Source organism: Falco peregrinus, chromosome 5 (assembly GCF_023634155.1).
Source record: "Falco peregrinus isolate bFalPer1 chromosome 5, bFalPer1.pri, whole genome shotgun sequence".
Taxonomy (NCBI): Eukaryota; Metazoa; Chordata; class Aves; order Falconiformes; family Falconidae; genus Falco; species Falco peregrinus.
Genome location: NC_073725.1, coordinates 114,624,808 through 114,644,554, shown reverse-complemented (window position 1 = coordinate 114,644,554; position 19,747 = coordinate 114,624,808). Strand labels below are relative to the sequence as shown.

Sequence of the window (19,747 nt, the reverse complement as noted above, 5' to 3'; positions counted from 1 at the left end):
GAGGGAACGGTCACTCGTTACTTGGAGTAATGCAGGTCATATCTGATGGGTAAGGGAAATAGCTGTGCTTGGTCACATCCCTGTTTTAACCTTTACCAACGTCATTCTTCTCACTGTTAATCTGTACTGTGATTTGATGCAACCAGTACAATGCTATATACATTTAAGGACTGAACCATGTAACGTGTAATGGGTCTGCAGAGACTTTCGGAGATTTGAGTCAGGGGAACACGGCTTGTGTGACATCAGCAAGGATGTTGTGCAGGACTTCAACCGGAAGGACATTGTCAGCACGTGAAGTCTCCTGAAATGGGTTGCTGTTTCTCACTTGTCTTTTAACATGTCCTTTTCACTCTTTGTTACTATAGAACACTGATACTTTCGTAGGCAGAAGGGTTGTTTGTATGTGTATTTTGGTTGGCTTGTTGATGCTTGCAGAGGTCTTGTTTGTAACACTAAGTTTCAACTAGTTCAATTAAACTGGACTGTAAATTGATTAAATTAGGACATTTTTGGTTTGTATACAAAGCTGAAGTATCTAAGGTGAAATATATCAAAGGGAAATACTGGATATGTAGATACCTAAGTACATCAAGATGAATAAAGTTCCTGCACAAATGAGGCACCTAGTTCTAATTAAAACTAATAGGAACTGGATTTTGCTTGCTGTAGGTATTTTGGATGTCTCACTACATACTCTGTACATCCTCAGGTACCTTCCTTTTCGGTTAACCTGGCTGTGTAGTACTGTAACTCTGTAGACTCCCCTACTAGTTCTATCCTAGTGTTCTGTTGTTTCACTTGCAAGAGTGTTGGAAAACAAAGAGGACGATGACTTTCTGAATTCACCATTCTGTTTCTTCCCAAAGCAGAGAGAGCTTTTCTGTTTGATGTCCTGTGACTTTCTTTGACCATATAATTGACAGATTTACAGATCTATGCAGTGACTCCAATCCCAGACAATATAGATGTGCTGCAAATGGACCGTGTCCCTGATCGCATAAAGAGCTTTTACAGAGTCAACAACATCCGGAAATTCCGCTATGACAGGCCCTTCCACAAAGGCCCAAAGGACAAGGAGAATGAATTTAAGGTAGAAGTAGTGAATAAGCAATGTTAAGTTAATTTCTTCAAGGTGAATACTGTCTTGTTATTTTATGCTGATGTAACCTTTCAAGTAATCCTGAGCTGATGACCAAAGATTACTACAGTAACTCAAATAACAAGTAGCTGTGGAGTCCAGTGGTTAAACACCTGACCTGATTAAAGCATCGTCCAGTTTAAAAGTGACTTATTTTAGTGCCAGGAGAAACGCACTTTGAAGCAAGGATGGGGTTTTTTTTATTTGGCTGGATTTTTTTTTACTGCCATATGTCCACAGTATCTTCTTGGTTCCCATGAGAGAATTGGTGGTCAGCCTCTAAAAATTAATAGAAATGTTGAATGTGTTGCTTTAGAGCATACTGAATTCTGGTTGTGTTGTTCAAGTGACTTACAGCATGACATTCTGCAAAGTAAGTTAATGCTCGGGAGGTTAATATATTATTTTCTGAACTTTTCCCCCTTTGCACCTGTACTAAGAGTACAGATGATGTGATTGTGATTCACTGTGTACCTCACATCCCAAATTACTCTTTGCAGAGCTTGTGGATTGAACGTACCACTCTGACCTTGACTCACAGTCTGCCTGGGATCTCTCGTTGGTTTGAAGTGGAGAGAAGAGAACTGGTAACATTCATAGTTCCTGTAACTGGAGTTTGAAATGATGAGTTACTGAGGACATGGGATAGGCAACTTAAAGCTCCTTTGGCTGAAATCTTGCAGTTTAAAGTGACAGAGTTTAGCAATGACGAAGTATGTCCTTCTTCCACCACTTAGTCTAAATAATTGCTGAATGTAAGCATGGGAATGTAACAGAGTCAAAAGATGGCACAGTGACATTGTTGCCGTGTCTTCAGTAAACAGAAGGAAGTTATCACAACTCGGTGACCTCAAACACAGCATTGCCAACAGGAAAGTTTGTTAATGTAGCTAATTTTTTACAAGCAGTAAAAACTGAGATCACTGAACAATTCTAGAGTATAATTTCATTACAGGGAAGGTAATAAATCTCAGTTAAGTGTCCACGGAATTAAAATATATTTTATTGCCTTTGAGGTTGAAGTAAGTCCTTTGGAAAATGCCATTCAAGTGGTTGAGAACAAAAACCAGGAACTGAGAACACTGATAAGCCAGTACCAGCATAAACAAATGCATGGGAACATTAATCTTCTCAGCATGTGTCTGAATGGAGTGATTGATGCAGCTGTTAATGGGGGAATTGCACGATACCAGGAGGTAAGCCAGGCTCTGCTTCTGAATTTAGTGTCACCTTTTTTCAATTTTGTTTCCATTTCTGTTTCAGAGAAAGTATGACTTAATAAGATAAGGCATTTTCATGTACATTATCTAAATATGAGGTTAAAAATCCTGCTTGGTTATTCTGCATCAGTGCTTGCATAGCAGCATGTCAACAGGAGGATCCAAAGGTGGAGCTGGATATTGTGTTGAAGTAGGTATGCCTGGCAGTGGGGTTTTTCAAGAACGAAACTTGGCAGGTAAAAAGAGTGAAGCAGATTTTTTTTTTTGTGCTGCTTACATTATAAATCCATTTTGCAATAGAGGCAGTGGGACTCATGGTAGTTGAGACTGATTGGGCCTGTAATCAGGAAAAGCCACTAATTTGTGCGACTCAACCATTATTTTTGTTAGCGTAATCTCAGATTCACTGTAACCTTAAAATTATCTTATATGCGGTATGTTTATCTGGCATAATCTTTGGCAAACTGTTACTTAAAACTCTGCATTGCAAAAGGTAAGTCTAGGGTGAAAAATGGCAGCAGCAGTCCAGGAGCGTGGGACACGTCTTCCCTACAGAGCCACGAAGAGAACGCTTTTCATGCTTTACATCAGTTACCACTTTACTCAATTTAACTTTAGGCAGTTATGTGAAGGAAACTCTAACATTTAAATAACTGGATGATACAAGGCTTAGTGGTATTGCTTATCACATGGGGAAACTTGGTCAGATTCATGATTCAACAGAATCATCTAGGTTGCAAAAATTGTCTTCTAGCTTTAGCTGGATCCCAGAGTGTTAAAAGCTATAAGGCTGAACAGCTGCTGTTAGCTTTATATGTTTAGTTTTTCTAAGCTTTTTGGATGACAAAGTATCTTCCAGTAAGCAGAAGACTTTTTTTTTTTTTTTTTTTTCCCCACAGGCCTTTTTTGATAAAGATTATATCACAAAGCACCCTGGAGATGCAGAGAAGATCACACAGCTCAAGGAACTCATGCAGGAACAGGTACCATTTTTCAGATGCAAAAGAACATTGCTACAGTGTCTCAATTCATCAGCAGTCAGTGTAAACATATCAGATCCCATTGATTCATTCAGAAGCAATGAGTTTTAGTACATTTAAACAAAAAAGAGGGGGAAGATGGCCAAGGAGTTTATGAACAAGCTATTCACCTTATGGGATGTGAGGTGAAGCTCTGCTAAAAGTACATGAATTTCGTTTTCTCCATTTATTATGCAGTAGACATCTTGCCATGTTTCAAGCCTGCCATTCATTTTTGGCATTTTGAATTATGTCTTCCCAGTAAATTTCAAAGATAATCAGAGACAGGACAGATCAGGCTTGATCTGTCTGGCAGAGGCACATAGGAAAACTTGATGCCTATTTGTATTATCTGCAGTTTTGTTTTCCCTTAGTGTCTCCATCAAACATCTTGTAGATAAAGCTAGCTAGATGCTCTGATGGGAGTGAAATCAGAAAATCACATCCCTCTTAACTAAAAGTTTGGCAAAGATATACCCATTAAACAATGTGTCCAAGTCTGAACAGAGCGACTAGGCCTGTTTCTTCAACAAATCACTTAACTCCATTTCCAGTTTCCCATCTGTAAAATAAAGATAATGCTTATCTCCCTTCAGTCCTCAAGAGAATGTTTGAAGATTAATTAGGTATTGTTTGTACAGACTTTAGATCATGTAGGGAATCATATACATCTTAAGCCTGCTGTCATTACTATTTTCTTTCATCTGGGAGCTTATATAATGTCATTCAATCACTAATACTATGTGTTTGACATTTGAAAAAGTGACCTTTAAAAATAAATAATGAGCAACAGAAAGAGTTGCATGCCACACTGCCACTGTTCAGCTCAATTATCAGAAACTCCTTTTAGAAATCTCTGTGGGCAACTTTGACCCCTTCTCTGACACCGGGTGGAAGGAATTTTCCTTGTCACGATGCATTATCTGTGTGAGGACATAATGCTGTTCACTCTGGAGAGAGAATCAATCTGGGAATTTTTTACTGTTATCTCTTAAAAGTAATCCAACATGACATAAATGTAGTTGTCTCACCCTTAAAGTACTTGTTGAAGTAATTTGCACTTGCCAGGTCTCCTAGGCTTGCTTAGTTATCAGCTCTCTCACAAATGAACAGTGGCATATTTTACAGTACTTCCTCGCACATGGACAGAACTGTGGGACAGGCTTCTCTTAGGCACGATTTATTTGGTTTTGTGATGCTATGTTTTCTTTTTAACAGGTACATGTCTTAGGAGTGGGTCTGGCCGTCCATGAGAAATTTGTACACCCAGAAATGCGTCCCCTGCATAAGAAGCTCATTGACCAGTTCCAGATGATGCGATCCAGTCTGTACCATGTAAGCTGACAAGTCATTTTTCCCGTTTTGAATTATTCACAGTTATCACTAAACTTTTATGAGTTGCAGTAAGGTTCACAAAAGAACTGGGCTGATACAGCATTGGTTGAACCTACTGGATTGCCAAATTATCAGAAGAAGTATTGATTTCTGTGCAAGAAGGAAGTCCTACTAAGTATGTTAACTTGGCTTTTAATTTAAACTAGAACTGTTAATATCTGTATGTTCTTTGTTGTACCACAAAACAATCGCAAAGCTTAATTTTCTGTTACTGTCTTACATAGCAGAAAATTATGTAAAAGAGGGGAAGAAAGATTAACAGAAACTGCTAGATAGCTCTTCGAAAGAACTGCCATAATTTGGAGTAGCATGACATGGATTAGGCCCTCCAGAAGTGGTTTTATACAGACAGCAACAGAAATTCCTGTTGGTTGCATCAGGCATCCAACTGGTGATCAGAACATGCACTATTATGGGTCTCTGGTTCCTATCTAGTCACCAGAACTGCCTCCAGAGCGTGGTTCACACCACTTGGTATATACCAGCAGTACAAATACCATCCTCTAGTAATGACACCTTTCATTCTACGTGCTCTGCTGTGGTATTCCCAGGCAACTATACTTGAGATAACTTTGCCAGCTGGGTCTCAGAAATTTGCAGAAAGTAGACACTCTCTTGAACATTATCACAAACAAACCAAAGGATATCTTTCTATAATGTAAAAGAATTATTTGAAATATGTGTGTTAGCACTTTACTTTCCAACTGGAGTACGTATTTTCTAAGGTAGCTTCTAACTTGAAGGCTTTTCCCCTCCATTCCTAGGAATGAACACTATGCAAGGATGGCCAAAAATAACAGCACCAGAATTTTAAAATCCTGCCTTTCTCTTGCAAAGCAGATGAGATCTGTACAGGTTGAAGTAGCCAGTTTAAGTTTGCTACCTTTCTTGAGAGTTTGGACAAGATCTGTATTTCTGAGTCCACTTTTTTCTTTTTGAAAAATGTAGGTGGCTTAATTTGGGCCACACTATGCCTCTATCTTCCTCCCGAATTCCTGAAATTGGAAATCAACAGAGTGTAAAGCACTGAAGCTGTTTATCCTGTGGAAATGCAGGATAACTGAGGAAAACTGTAGAGAACATAGAAACAGATCAGGACTCCCACAAGATGAAAAGCTGTAGTTTTCCATGGCCAGTTTCGCTAAAGTAAGTTTCCTTTGCAGGAATTACCTGGTTTGGATAAGCTGAGTCCAGCCTGTTCTGGCACTAGTACACCACGCAGCAATGTCTTGGTGTCACATGGACCTATGAGCCCAGAGAGCATAAAGCTGGTGCATCGACACAGGTACCCCCTTGGTTTTTTTCTCCTACTGAAATACCTAGGATCTCTGCACACTGTTGCACTATGATTTGAGGATCTAAGCGAGCAGGATGAGTTTTGGCAGAAGTGCCTCTCATCTTCATTCAGTGTGAATTATTGAAGTTTGAGGACTGCAATCAAAAAGTTGAGAAATCCAATTTGCAGCAAATGCTGAACACCTCCAGCTGTTACTCCATCACTTTACTTATTGTAGAAGCAGAAACACACATCTGCCACGCGGATCCCCCGATTCAATCTGACTTTGGAGGTTCCAACTTCTCCTACTTCTGTTATGCAGACAGCAAAAAAATGGGTCCTTCTACCATAAAAGGAAAATTATACTGCTTTTTTTAGAAGCCAACTCAGTATGTACCCATTTCTAAGGATCAAAAAAGGTTCACATCATTGTTTTTATCAGAACCCCAATATAAGAAAGGCTGCCAAGTTGTTTTGATCAGAATACCAAGAAGTAGCTCAGCCTTCACAGAAACATCTGAAAGTGTGGGTGCTTATTCAAACTGAATACCCATCTACAAAACCTGAGATGATTGAGGGTAAAAATTTGGGTTATCAGAGCAAAACAGTGCCTATTTTGCCTATTTTGAAAATGTATATATCTGTGCCAGTTCGAAAAAGTGACAGGAATGTCACTGAAGTTAGGAAATATCAATTGTTCTTCCATGGTTTTTTCTCTTGGTGGGTCTATATAGCTTAGCTGTTTGTAAAGGCTGGCATGAAAAGCTGTGGCAACTTACTCCTGAGTACACGAATCCAGGATGGTGCCATTCTTTCTACTATTTAGAGTAGCTCTTACACCACTTTAGCAGCTTAGCAGTTGACAATTGGTGCCTAGGTGATAAAATGTTTTGCCTCAGAATTCCTCACTTTTTAAAGCCTTTTTTTAGTTCTTAGGGCAAACTAGGGACGTTCTGCAGTGTACAAAGTAAGTATTTGTGTATGTGAATTCAGAATGACAAAAAATGAAATGAGTGAGATCAGGGTGCAGCCTGCACGCCAACTGGCATGTATTAATTTACTGTCAGCTGCTAAGTTGCCTTCAACTGTAATGGTGAGGCCCCACAGATGAAATAAGGAAAACTGTTGGACCTGTGGGTCTTGTGCTTGGCTTCCTTTGGAATGTTTTTTTAAGGTACTCCCACTCATTGTACTTCAGCATTAGAAATTAGGGTGGTTTCAGAATAGTCTTTTTATAAACAAAATAAATATGCACCCAGCATCATGACGTGATGTTAACCTAGTTTTGGATTCTGAAATTCTGCATCCTACATTCTATGCTGTCTTACATGTAACCTTATTGTCACTTCTTTCATACATGAAGCTCGCACATATGGATTTGTTTAAGCTTACTGGGCCTGATTTTACAAAAGTGTTTGACATCTAGAGGTGACCTAAAGCAGTAGGTAACTGTAGGTACTTACTAGCTTGGAAAAAATCAGACTTCACAAATGGAAACACAGGTTCAAAAAATAATAATGCCCTTGTTCTGTCTCTGTTTTCATTCTAGCCCGCTGAACTTGCTTGGTTCAGTCCGACACTCGTCATCCTCTCTGTCATCCCACACCTCGAGTGAAACAGGGAACCTGGTTATCCTAACAGACAGTTCCGTGGGAGAGACGCCTGAGGATATGTACCACATGCAGGTACCTCCAGCACAGCCAGGAGTGCTTGTTAGAAACAGCACTGCATGTGCTCTGGAGGGTTATGCTCAGGAGTATGCTGCACCTGTGCACAGGCTTGGATCTGTCCTGTGATACTTCCTCAAAGAAATGAACAGGTAGAATCTAACACTGTTCAAGAAAGATGATGGAGTTACTCAGCTAGGTTTACTTTGGGAAGGAATCTTCTGCTTTGGTACAGTGACAGTTGACACTGTGGCCAAGATCACACTGCTGCTTTCAGAAAGTGAGATTTTAGTCGGCATGCTTTTTATCTGACCAGTTCAACATCTGCGGTTAGTATTGCTCATGGTTTGGGCAGGGGGTGAGATGGGTCCTGCAGTCCTGACTGCAGATCAGTAGTGGCCTGCACTGAAGCTTTTTACTAGACAGAGACTACACCAGGAGATCTGAGACAGGTCAGTATCTAATGCACCGATCCGCTCAGCGCTCTCTTCGATTTCTCTGCCTCTCACAGCTTGTTTACTCTAACCTCAGGTACCAAGGCTTAGTCACCAATGTCTCTGTTTTATCCTCGTCCCAGGCTAGCCCTTCCACCTCAAGCCTGAGCTCTACTCACTCGGCACCGTCCCAGATGATTAACTCTGCCCCTTCCAGTGCTCGAGGTAAGAATGGACGGACCCAAATGAAGGGTTACCTGGACCTGCAGGCATCCCCCTAAACCTGGCAACCTTGCTGACTTCCTGGTGAAAAACCACCGACACTGAAATACACCACTGTTTCTCCTTTGGAGCTGTAAATGCCCCTCCAAAAATTATTTCTTAAAAAAATGGTTTTCATTCTCCAGAGATGGATTTAATAGGGGTTTTTTTCAGTAGTGTTTGGAATGTCTCTCTTGACACATGCTCGTTTCAGGCAGTTGAATTTCATAATGATTTCCATTGTTCTGCCACAAAACTGTGGCAGGCAATCTAGAGGAAAACAAGAATAGTCTTTGGTACAGTATTTAGAAATCATGAAGACAAAGGCCAAAAAATCATTTTACTTGTTTACTGAAATTATGGCACAAAAAAGAACTTGAGGCAGTTTAGCAGAAATGTATGTATACAACAGCATATATATACAATGAATGCTGAAAGATAAGAACTTTAAGGACTGGTGTTAAAGAAGGGTTTCCCTGCTGGGATGTTCTTGAAGAAAGGAAAAATGTCAAAACAGACCCTATGGGGTACTCATATTGCCTTTGCTGTTACAGTAGCTGGTCTTGGTACTGCTAATCGTTTTCCTCCCAAGCCTCAGAGCTGAAGCAAAACTACTCTCTGCAATCTGCTGACTTTGGTAACTGATATTCAAGTTCGGTTTTTTTCCCTCTCATTTTGAATTCTCAGTTGCAGGTTTACAAATTTCTACACCTCTTTTCACAGGCGTCTGAAGAAGGTATCTGGGATACAGTCAGAGATACAGGCTGATATTTAAATCTTACTCCTTTTTCCCATACAGGGGAACTGTACATCTCCTTATGGACAGAGCATACACAGAAGGGCCTCTTCTCTTGGGCCAGCTTGGGGCTTTTTTGCTCAATCTTGCAGTAAAATCTTAATTGACTGGCTGTTGTTATGACACAGATGCATCAAAGTGATTTAATTGAAGGATGAAATGGAGTAGGAAGGTGAGACATGGCCAACTCCAAATAAAGGCAAATAGCTTCACTAATTACCAAAGGCTGGAAGGAAAGTAATGACAATAGTAAAGTAACCAGATGAAACTGGCATAACAGGAAAGAGAGGGTGGAACTGAGTACAGGGTTGTCATGTCAGGAAGACATCCCTAAATAGATGTGCCTCAGCTGGCACGCAAGGTCTGAATCTTTTGGGGGATCTGAGGGGTTTTGGTGATCAGTGTTTCAGGCTCTTTTCCACTTTAAAAGTCCAGTGCTCACAGTGACAGGCTGTGATGGTCTTTCTGAGCTTGATGACTTCACAGCATCACCAACTTCCTTCTTTACTGTATTCTTCGCTGTTGCTTAGAAACCAGTGATGAATGCTACAAAGGGTATGGTGCTGATGGATGAGCCAACAGCACCTCCCAGAGATGAGAACTAGACAGTGTAAATGACTGCAGATGAGGAAACAGTAAGAGAAAATTCTGAAAAGTACTTCAATATATGTATCTGGTTTATTCTTCATTCTTACTAACATGTTTTGACAGCCTGTGACACAATTTCTTCTCTGCTAGTTTTGTTCACTTTTGAGTTAGGTGAGCACAGCATTCAGACATTACCCATTGATTACAGGATTTCACTTCTAGTAAAGTCCCAGATGCTCTCTGTGTTTCACAGCGTGCAAGTCACTATTCTGGTTATTATGACACCGCTGTCTGGAATGGAGTTGTTTGTAACAAGAAAAAGCCCTTACACTTAAGTTCCACTGTGGTAATGCAGCTTTGGTTTTCTCCTTGGTGATTTTTCCTTTCGTTTTGTTTTTTAATTGGGTGAATTTGATGCTTGTGAAAATGAGAGACCAGTATCACTGGCTGGAGCAAGGTACTTCACAAACATTACATGTGCAGCTCTGCCAATGCACCTCTATCCTTTTTTTTACCTTTTTTTTTTTGGTATTTATTTATATTCTTTTTAATTTAGTGCTGGTGAAAGGTGCTGGATTGACAACACTGGAGGCTGAAGCCCTCTATTTATCCACAGAACAGATACAGCATGGGCGGCAGCCGTGCAAGCTTCCCCACGCTGCCCCCACCAATGTGCCTCATCTCTGTCCTGGAGGGACCACCTCTAGAGGTGAGAGGATAGTTCAGTCGCCATGACCCATCCAAACCTTGGCCTTTCTGCTGAGACTGCCAACAAAGCTACGATAGTCACGATGCTGCAGTTAACCACTTCTAAGATGGGAAGTATACAAAGGCCAACAATTCATTTTGTAAAGGCCACCTAAATTTACCAGCTTAGCATCTTTGTCACCTGTGGCTTTAAACCTGAGCACGTTTATCTAGAATTTCTAGGATTTTGTCAGATCTTTAAATGCTCCTCTCGTTGATTCAAACAACGTAGAGGTGAAAAACCACTATCCCATTATCCAGATACTTGTACCACCTGCTCTGTTTAACTGCAGAGCTCTTTCTGGAGCTTAGCTACTAGCACTGTTCTGAAGAAAGGGGTATCCTTATAATTAGTTCCATTTGTGACCAAAGGAAGCCATGGCCATTTGTATTAAGAATCCAGCAGGAATTTAAATCATACCAAAAATGACCCTTTCATTGGTGTTTAAAACAGCAACACAGAGAAATTATTTGGCTTGTCCAAAGAAAATAATAAAGCCATTAATCCAAAAAAATTTTAAAGGATAGTCAACAAGACAGTAGATTAATGATTTCATTATATCACTGAACAACAGATTAAAGCAGCAAACCTCACACTAGTTCTAATATGCACAAGTTAGAACAAAAATCTTAAATAGAATTGTAATCAGAATACAGGAAGAATTTTCTAATTCTGTGCTAAGGACAAAGACATTACTAGTTACTCTGTTTTTCAGATTAACAACTATGTATCTTTCAGTTTTCACCTGGCTTTTGACCCTTGTGTAGCTTCTTCCCTGTCAAGAAAGTAACAGTGTTGTTGTATGGAGGATCAGTGAGAGCTTCAGAGTGTGTCTTGGCTCCATCTGAGGTGACTCAAGGGGCACTGCTCTAACCTTACTGGAGTGAAATGATTATGTAAGCCAGCGTTCATTAAGCAGAAATTGTAATGCACAAAGGCCTGGAAAATGCCAGGAGTGGGTTAGGCTTTTGTCAGTAATTTTATTTAAAATATGGCTGGGGCTCCTCCAATGCACTCTAAAAGCAACTCCCACTTGGCACGTAGTGACTCACCTCTTCAGGCACCCTGCTGCTTCCTTAACACAGCCCCCTTTTTAAGGTGTAGAAAATGAGTCCTGGTGTCTTACTTAGCACTTTGCAAGGACCCATATACTTACATTAAAAATTCCCTTCTTAAAGCACAGAAGTTAGGATTTGGTGCAGGAGCGAACTGTTTTCATAACAGTAATAAAAATAATGAATCAGGAGAAAACATTCACAGAGTTTGGACTCTAATTACATAAACCTAAAACTAATACTTGTTAGAAGTGGATTAATATTTTCATAATTAAAAAACTACCTCTGGCTTCAGCATAGGTTTTCCTTTCTCATTAATAGTATGTTCAGTGCTGCACACATCAAGTGTACCAAGCTACAAGCTAAAAGAATAAGCCCTGACACATGCTGCAGCATTTTATATGGCCACTGGCTGCTCTGGAAGCTTTTAAAAGCTGCTTTTTTTTCACTTTTGTTTTTTAAGTTTTGCCAGTCCCTGAAAGAAACCATGATGATTGTGTGCTATCTGTCCAAAGAAGCAGGCCTGATTATTAATCAAAGCTTCAGTTATAGCCACTCCTCTTGCGCCCCACAATTCAGAAGTATCAGTACTTAATTTTGTTTGCAGACTGGATACTTGGCATAATCTGTTACAATCTTTATAGCTATAGTTACTCACAAATTTAGGGTACCAAACAGCAGAGCTGTTTTGTAAACTAGACTCTGCCACCATATTTAGCACGTGTGGGATTTTTCAGGTCATGCAGTGCAAGGTCTGTGGAAGCTATAATCCCATATAAAGTGATGGCACATAGAGGTGGTTTGCATCTTGGATATAAAAGAACAAGGATGACAAGATAAATAAAAGGGGAAAGTTTACAGTGTAGGTTGTGCTGTGATGTAGTTCTGGGCACACCTAAAAGTTCAGCATCCTTACATCTGTCATGCAGAAACAGGACTATCTGTGAAGTGCGAGGAAGAGACTCAGCATAAAGCGTTAACACTGTGTTTTCCAAGCTGATGTTGTACATAAGAGCAAATAATGTTGTCTAATAATGTTTCCATTCTATGTCTGGGGAGAAAATGAGTTCGGAACTAGAATGCAGATACTCTGCAGCTGTTCATGTTGGGGTGGGGGTGTAGATTAATCTGGGATCTGCCACCCCTGATGGAATTGTTGCAGTCGTAGGACCTTATCTTGCATTCTGCTGGACACATTGTTCCTTCCACTGTGTGCTGAATATCAGTCCCAAAAACTGCATGTTTGCTTTTGCTGGGGTAAAAGCTGCATTAACCAGCACCAGTGCCTTTGCTCATATGTTGGAGTGCTGTCCAGGTAATGTGTGTGGTTGTGGAAAGTTTGCAAAAGGGGGCATGTATTCCCCAAAAGCCGGCATGGCTCTGTAATGCGCTGTCTGCTGCCATCTGTTAAGTGCGTGTTTGTGACGCAATGAAATAATCAGTGCAAATTAAAGCTCACTCCAGCAGCTTCAGAACATCAATTCCTGCCTAATACCGTGCATCCCAAGGGATGTGTGTATCAGTAGTCTCAGACTTTAGGAAGCCACTAACGAGAATCATTCTTCTGGCAAATCCATTGTCAGCTGGTGCATCTCAGAAGGCATACTGTAACATGGCACTCACCTTGAAGGACATGAGTCCAAGTAACTCCACAAGCCAGGAAGCTGTTTACACGACCCTAAGAACTTAAATGACAGCTACACAGATAACACATAGTTAAGCACACTCCTACTATGTAAGTAAGCATTGGTAAACATCCTGTTGTCATAAAATGGCTCAGTCTACCAACATGCTCAGTAGTAATCATATGTTGCCCAGTGGCACTATAAGCAAAGTGCCACCCATGGTAATAGAAAATTCTGTTTATTATTGGGTTTGGTTTTGCTTTAACAAAACGGAAGCTATCAGCAGCTAAATGGCAACACCTCAGACTATCTCCACCAGAACTGAGGAATGAAGTGGCTTCCCGTAACTTCCTGCTTTAACTGAATGGTGTATCTCAAGCTTCTACCCTTCCTTCCACGTTCAGTCTTAAAATGCTCCATTTTATGGCATTTCTATATAGTTTATGGGGTGAGGAAGCATCAGGCACTCTACAGCACAGCTGCAACTGATCCCACACAGATGCCCATTTTTTTTTTAAGAGGAGGTACTTTGCAACATACAACTAGGGACCCACACATCTTATATACCTTACATGGTATGTCCTTAATTGTATATAACAAGCCAGTTCTTACTTCATCCTCGTGCTATGCACCCCACCAACAGTTAGCTGCTTAGTGGGCTCGGCACCATGTTTTCTTGAGTCCTGTAAGATCATCCGTCTGACCAAATTGCAAAGGTGGACTATCTCACTGGGCATGCGAAGACATGGCTGTTGTTTGTCACGTGTACGTGATTATTCTCACTTGTTTACAGGCTCTCCCTCTCTACCAGATAAGTATCGCCACTCTCGGGAGATGATGATGTTGCTGCCAGCCCATCGGGACCGACCTAGCAGCGCCATGTATCCCACAGCTATCATGGAAAATGGACAGGTAGCAGTTCTGATTTCTTTTATGTCGGTTCGACCACCTGAAACTTGATTTTTACCATTTCTGACCACCTTCAAGCTTCCCTTTTTATTATTTGAAAGCACAACAACTTACTTTACTTAACATTGCAGAACTTTTCATATTTATCACCACCTTGAGCCACCCACTTTGGTAGTCAAGTGATGCAATTTGTGGTAACTGTTAAAACTGCAGATAGGCTCTGTGAAAATGGACTCTTCTTACTTCCCAGCTGTATCCTATGAACGCTGGTCCAGTGCAAATAGTCATATTATTGTATTAATTCATTTTTCTGGAACCATGGCCGTCCTGCAGTCTAGCCTCAAAGCTGATTCTAAATAGCTTTATGATGATTCCCAGCGGTATCAAAAAGCCCAACAGGCTGAAACAATATACTGATACAGGGTCTCCAAACATGCTGAGCCTGTAGGTCCTACTTTCTCTGGACAAACTGAAAAATTCAGAGTGTGCCTCTGTGTAAGCATTTTAATCTGGCCCTGGCATGCACTTTTGAAGGGAATCTCCTAATCATGCCTGCTTAGCGCACTTCCACTCACAACAGAGAACTGTCTCCGAGCATGCAAACTCAATTCTTTCAAATGAAACCACGGCAGAAGGCAAGCTCCAGAAAGGCACGTGATGCACGTAAGCTGATTATGGGCACAAGGCCACCCTAGACCTAGTTTGAAGTAAGTCCTCCAGAGAACACAAGCAGCATGAATTGCGGGTCCTCAGCACTGTTCCACTCCAGAGATCCACTAGTATTGCACTGCTGTACTTGCTAATGTAGACACAGCCTAAGGTTCCCGTGAACTTTTCAGTTTAGAAACTTTCTTTGCTTTAAAAAAGCGAACAGAAAGCCCCAGGGTTCTGTACCACCTAACCTGTAATTTTTTTACTATATTTTTTTTACATTTCTTTGCTAAATTTCTTCTCCCTTAGCCACCAAACTTCCAGCGCGCCTTGATCCAGCAAATGATTGGACCATGCAAACCCTGCAGTGATCCCAACCTGTCTGTGGCTGAGAAAGGTACTCTTTTTTTTCCTCGTCAGCATGCATGCTTTCTAAAATACTATTATGCTGGTCATGCTACAGCAAGTAACGAATGGGCTTCTATATGTTTCCTGGCAGAGTACATTCTCTCACATTTTAGTTTAAGTAAACAATTTAATTAACTGGGCTTTCTTCCAACCTATAGTCATTTCACATCATTCACAGAAGGGTGGAGTTGCACAAACCTCTTTATTTCAGAAAGCCTTCTAAGTTTAGCATTCTGTTATTGAAACAAATCCTGCAGCCTTTATCAAGCAAAACTTCCAAAGCAGCAAATGAGAAGTTATCTGAAAGAAGAGTGCAAGATTTGGACTATATTTTTAAATAATGAGATAAATACTTCTTTTAATATGCATTTATTGTTCAAAATATTAACATTTCTTGTAATCCCTCTCTAAGGTAGCTTAATATTTACATTTATCATTAGGAATGTATGCTTTTTTAACTCATTGCTTTGAAAAAAATAGGCAGAGCCCTTGCAGAAAAACACATGAAAGAAGACACAGTTTGTTTGGTGTAACAGAAAAGGAGGAGCTTGCGAAAGGGGGTGCCATGGACAAAGCGATGGGCTCAAAAATTTATCTGAAAGGCAGCATTCTGAAAAAGCAGAAGAGGACAAAATTCATGAGTCAAAATCTGAAACAAGGAGGCTGCCTAAGCAAGCAACAGTCACACATACGGCTGGGAAAAATGGTATCTTAAAAGATTTTTAAGGCCAGGAAAGACCAGCACAACTCTTTAGTCTGACCTATATAATGCGCTCCATTAGACTTTTATATCAGTATTTTTGTTTCAGTAACTGTGCCTGAACCAAATTATCTTTTTGAAAAAAATCTGAATTTTATTTTAGAATTTTTAATCAGAGTCCACTGCTTTAACAATGTGACAGCCTTATGGAGCGGTCCAGACTGAAACCAAAGGCCAGCATACAGTTCTGAATAAATGGCAGAATGATTACTTGATGACAATAATGAATGATGACAACGGAGAGTTAAGATTAGGGGGCAAGAGATTAAGAGCTCCATCTTATCTGTGTTAGGTTGAACTGAACATATGACAGAGGTGGTGAGATCTTTATACTGGACAGGAGAAAGATCTGGAAATGGAAGGCAGAGAAATATTTATTACCTGTCTAGGAAAAATACTTTCATTTGTATTTGTGGGCAATATTATGCAAGAGCGTAGCATACAGAGCAAAGAGAATGGGATCAAAGACAGAATCCCCTCCAGATGCCCAAAGAAGCCAGGAAAGACACAGAAGATGTTCAGTAATTGTTCTTACAGGATGGTGTGATGGGAATCCCAGCTTTTCAGCCAGGTTGGTAGCATAAATGCAGTTACAGGCATTTTTTGCAGCCCTTGAACCCTCATCATTCTTTTTAAGCTGGGATGCCATCTGCCTTGGGTTTTGTTAACAGTTATGCCCTGTGAATTTACCCACCCCCTTCCCTGCTGTGTCAGAAGCTCTGCCCAGTAATTCTCATTGACAGCAGGGTGACATCAGTCGCCCAGAGCAGAATGGTTCAAATGCAGCTTCCCTGCCTTACTAATTAAACTTGGCCACTGAGCCACTAAACACTGTTATGAAAAGAGAGATGGGCTAGGACAGAGCACTAGGACCTCCCTGGTTAGATTCCTCCCTGAAGCGTTTTGGATAAAATGCTGGTTTTAACAGGCAGCAGCCACTCTCCAAAACCATCTGACCTTAGAATGATTTCCAGCGCTTCTAAACACTCAAAAGGCCATGAATGAGGGAACATTAATAAAGTATAAATGGATTACGCACTGGGGTAGCATGTTCTCTTCTTCACATTCTTCTACTGCACCTCAGTGCTCAAATAATAAAAAAACAAAATTACAACCAAAAAAAAGCCAAACAAAACCCCACCACCAACTGAAAAAAACAGAACCAAACAAGTACAACAGTCATTTTACAGGCCAAGCAAGTCACGTTTTGTTCTGTCCTTTTCACTTGACGCTGGTATACTGCAGGAGAGAGTAGCATAGCTGGCATTGTTTGCATCTTGCCCCTCTGTTTAAGCCTTCTGACACTAAGAGTAGTGCAAATTAGAGCACTCTGGCATGTGTACAGGAACACTCGGAAAATTCATCTGAAGCCACATTACTTGTGTTGAAATGTAGCCCTTGGTTTGTACCTGTTCGTGTCAGGATTTTTAGTGTCTTCTCAGTATGCCTTTCTCAAGCTGAAGGTCTCTCTAAAAACATTTACTTCTATATTTTTATGGGCTTTGTTCTGTCTTATGAAGCTGTCACTTTGTGATGTTTTTTTACTTTAGGGAATTTTAGGTCTTGGGGAGCCTGTGTTCATGCTAACTCATGAACTAAAGAGAAAAAAAACAAGCAAACCTTTCAAAGTCATTTTAGGGAAGAAACATCAAAAATGGCTACAGGCATTTTAATTAAGGAGAAATCCTCTTCAGATGTCAAACTCTATGTTTATTTCTCCAGGCTTCCATTTTCCAAACTGAAGATGGAAAAAAGCTATTTTTATCTCAGTTTTCTTTGGTAGGCTCACTGAATTACTTTGTTTGCCTTCTCCCTTTTCTTTGCTAATCTGAAGAAATAGCTTATTTGTTTTTAAATAAACATACAATTATTGCATGTCTGTCTTCTCAGAATAAATAGTCTTCCAGTTTGTTTGGAAGGAGGGAAGGTGCATTTTAATAATGTTTAAGGCTGACAGAATTCTCAAGATCCTGAAAAACTTTCATGTTAGAAAGAAGCAGGGTTTATTTCTACCAAAAAAATAATTCATTAAGATCATACTCAATATGCGTTATATGAGGAAAACCTTCCTCTCTCTATACTGCCTTATACACAAAGACTTGATCTCTTCAGGTGACTTTGTAATACAAGGAACCCAAACTGCTATCTTTAAATATTTTTTGATCAAAATTTTTGATCAACTCTGTAGCTTAGTAAATCAGGGCTTTAACGTCATATCTCTTCTCTAACAGATTGAGGTGTCACCTCCCTCATGTCCATCGTTCAGTCTTCACTTAGCTGCTCTAGTGCAGCAACACCACACGTTCCCTTCTGCATCGTTTAATACAAAGCAGAACAGCTTACAACTGAGATCCAGCTGCCATTCTATCAGTGAGATTTCATTTCTACTTACTCACTGGTTTGCAAAAAACAAAAAAAAAAAACCACCACCTGAAACAAACAACAAAAACACTTTGCTAAATGAGCCGAGGGGGCCATGGAAGGGAGATGGGCAGACTAACACTACGCTCACCTAACTCTTGCTTCCTTAACAAAGCAACCGATAAACCTAACACGCTGTAGACTAGACAATGTCTTTGTATGCCTTCAAACCTACCCTTCACCAAGTCCCTGCAATCGGTCTCTTTACTGCTAAAGAGCACACCAGAAAGCCAGTCGTTCTGGCCCCACAAACTCCCTCTTGTTACCCAAGTTAAATCTGTTTCAATCCTTCAGCTGTGCCAGCAGCGCCCAGTAGCTGGAGCCTAGACAGCGGAACCAGAGAGGCCCTGCCATTCCTGTCTGCCCATGCTGGGAGCATCTTGGCCCCACCAGTGCCTCCCCGAAGCCTGCCCCATGGTAAGGAAATGCCCAGTAGGCCTGCTGCAGAACGCCTGCAGTCATGCAGAGGTAAATCTAGACCCCCTGAAAGCTGACCTTAGCCTTTTCCCCGCCTCTATAAAAAAAATCATCAACAAAACCTGAAGTCTTTCCTGGTCTGCTAGGTTAGCACTGGATAAAGTTTTCTTTTTCTTTTTTCCCCCAAAAATCTTAGATTTTTTTGCGGTCCTTATAGTAATATGGACTTGGGCGTATTTTGGGACTACAATTAGATGTGTGAGTGTTGAAGCTTGGCCTGGCTTCTTGCCAATGACCATCTTCAGTGGTAATGTAAGGTTACAAACCTATTAAATGAAACTTCAAATGTTTGTTGTTTATGAGCCTGTTGCCTTGCCATGAGATCCTTGATAACAGGGGCAGATGGAAATCTGTCACTGCACTTACCTTCTTGTTAGCATTTTGTGTGTGTGACAGATGCACTCCACAGTATCTTATGAGAAAGGAAGCCCTCTGTCAGAGTGGAGTTACCAGCATTTGGAGCTGCTACCTGGCATTACAGAGTGTAAACCCCCAGCTCTTTCCCTGCAGTGAGGCAGCACAAGTCTGCATTTCTGATCCTTGTCTCATTCCAGGACACTACTCACTGCACTTCGATGCCTTCCATCACCAGCTCAGTGATGCTCCTCCGGCATTGCCTGCACGAACGCTGCGCAAGGTAAAAAGGAAATGGCAGGAGAGCAGAGAGGGATGTAGAAGGAAAATAATATGCTCCTGAAGGAATCCCCCCTCCTCTGCTCCCACCAAGCAGCTTTTTAATATAGCAACGCTATTTTTAACATGCCAGTAACTCACACATGAGAAAATTCACTGAAACCTCACAACCTATTCCAGAGTTGAATTCTATAGAAATAATGTATGTGTGTTGTAGGCCCTTCCACTTTCCTTCTTTTCATCATACACTGTGATTTCAGGCA

The 19,747-nt window shown here is 40.7% G+C and overlaps 1 protein-coding gene across 13 annotated transcripts in view; it reads left to right on the top strand.

Moving 5' to 3' along the window:
• DOCK3 (dedicator of cytokinesis 3) overlaps positions 1–19,747 on the top strand; it is a 225,428-nt gene that overhangs the window by 200,907 nt on the left and 4,774 nt on the right. For 7 of the 13 annotated variants that reach the window (XM_055806350.1, XM_055806345.1, XM_055806344.1 and 4 more), the window contains 13 exons: positions 927–1,093; positions 1,642–1,728; positions 2,158–2,337; positions 3,261–3,344; positions 4,599–4,715; positions 5,939–6,060; positions 7,601–7,736; positions 8,296–8,377; positions 10,354–10,506; positions 14,019–14,137; positions 15,095–15,182; positions 18,669–18,791; positions 19,406–19,488. In XM_055806350.1, the coding sequence (XP_055662325.1) occupies positions 927–1,093; positions 1,642–1,728; positions 2,158–2,337; positions 3,261–3,344; positions 4,599–4,715; positions 5,939–6,060; positions 7,601–7,736; positions 8,296–8,377; positions 10,354–10,506; positions 14,019–14,137; positions 15,095–15,182; positions 18,669–18,791; positions 19,406–19,488 (1,541 nt within the window). The remainder of the gene's footprint in view (positions 1–926; positions 1,094–1,641; positions 1,729–2,157; positions 2,338–3,260; positions 3,345–4,598; positions 4,716–5,938; positions 6,061–7,600; positions 7,737–8,295; positions 8,378–10,353; positions 10,507–14,018; positions 14,138–15,094; positions 15,183–18,668; positions 18,792–19,405; positions 19,489–19,747) is intronic. The other 6 variants (XM_055806352.1, XM_055806351.1, XM_055806340.1 and 3 more) reach the window with 5 other exon arrangements.